This window comes from Cimex lectularius, unplaced genomic scaffold, assembly GCF_000648675.2.
Source record: "Cimex lectularius strain Harlan isolate CLEC.00 unplaced genomic scaffold, Clec_2.1 scaffold1057, whole genome shotgun sequence".
Taxonomy (NCBI): Eukaryota; Metazoa; Arthropoda; class Insecta; order Hemiptera; family Cimicidae; genus Cimex; species Cimex lectularius.
In genome coordinates, this window is record NW_019393565.1 from 1 (window position 1) to 1,119 (window position 1,119).

A 1,119-nucleotide genomic window follows, 5' to 3' on the forward strand; every position below is an offset into this window, starting at 1 on the left:
GTACAGTGAAGCAGAAAAGCTAATGGCGCATATTATGGAGATACGAAAACGGGTTCTTGGGCCACAGCATCCTTATACTATACTCAGTATGAGCTACCTTGCATTGACATACAATAATCAAGGACGGTGGAAAGAAGCTGAAAAGCTGTTTGTGCTTGCAATGGATATTTTCAGACAGACGCAAGGCGCAGAACATTGCAATACTCTGACCACCATGAACAATCTTGCTCTAACATCTGGAAACCAAGGCAAATTAAAGGAAGCAGAAAAGCTGTTAGTGTAGGTCATGAAGACCTTTATACAAGTACTAGGCTTAGAGAATCTGTCTACTCTGACTACTATGACCAATCTGGCATTGACTTATCACGGTCAAGGAAAATGGAAGGAAGCCGAAGAGCTGGAAGTACAAGTACTAAAGGCTCGGGAGCAGATGCTAGGTCCAGAGCACCAGGATACTCTGACTAGCATGGCCAACCTCGCAACAACATACTACAGTCAAGGAAGATGGAAAAAATCGGAGAAGCTAGCAGTGCAGGCCATAGAGACCCAGAAGGAAGTGCTGGGGCCAGAGCATCCTGATACTCTGACGAGTATAAACATCTTGGCATCGAATCACACGAGGCTAGGACGTTGGAAGGAAGCTGAAAAGCTGCTGATGCCCATAATCAAGATTCAGAGACAGATGCTAGGCCCAGAGCATCCTGATACTCTGGCTACTATGGCTAGTCTTGCATCGACATACCACCTTCAAGGAAAATGGAAGGATGCAAATTTGGAAAACAAAAAGTGCCTCTCGATGATGGACAGCCCCGAAAGGTCCTTAAGGCGGCAACTCATCTTCTTCCCTGTAATGCTGCTGGGATTTTAAGGCCTCTCTTAGACCATTGGCACGACAATTGGTCCCACGACCGGCATCCGCTTGGGCTTCCCACGGGATGGATCGGGCTGGGAGCGGCGGTGAATTACACACGAACACTTGATTCCCACGAAGGCCTAGATCATATTGCAGAGCGTGTTGCATACCTCTTGTTATACCTGAACTACCAAGAGCTACGCGCCCATCCCGAAGAATACTGTCCTCGTCCCCGTGCTCCCAAGGAGAGGAAAGAGACTTATATC

At 47.5% G+C, this 1,119-nt stretch overlaps 1 protein-coding gene across 1 annotated transcript; it reads left to right on the forward strand.

Moving 5' to 3' along the window:
- The first annotated feature begins 340 nt into the window (after nucleotides 1–340).
- Nucleotides 341–868, forward strand: LOC106673670 (kinesin light chain-like). Its single transcript, XM_014405855.1, has one exon. It carries the CDS (start codon nucleotides 341–343, stop codon nucleotides 866–868), a length of 528 nt encoding a protein of 175 aa, XP_014261341.1.
- The last annotated feature ends 251 nt before the right edge of the window (nucleotides 869–1,119 follow it).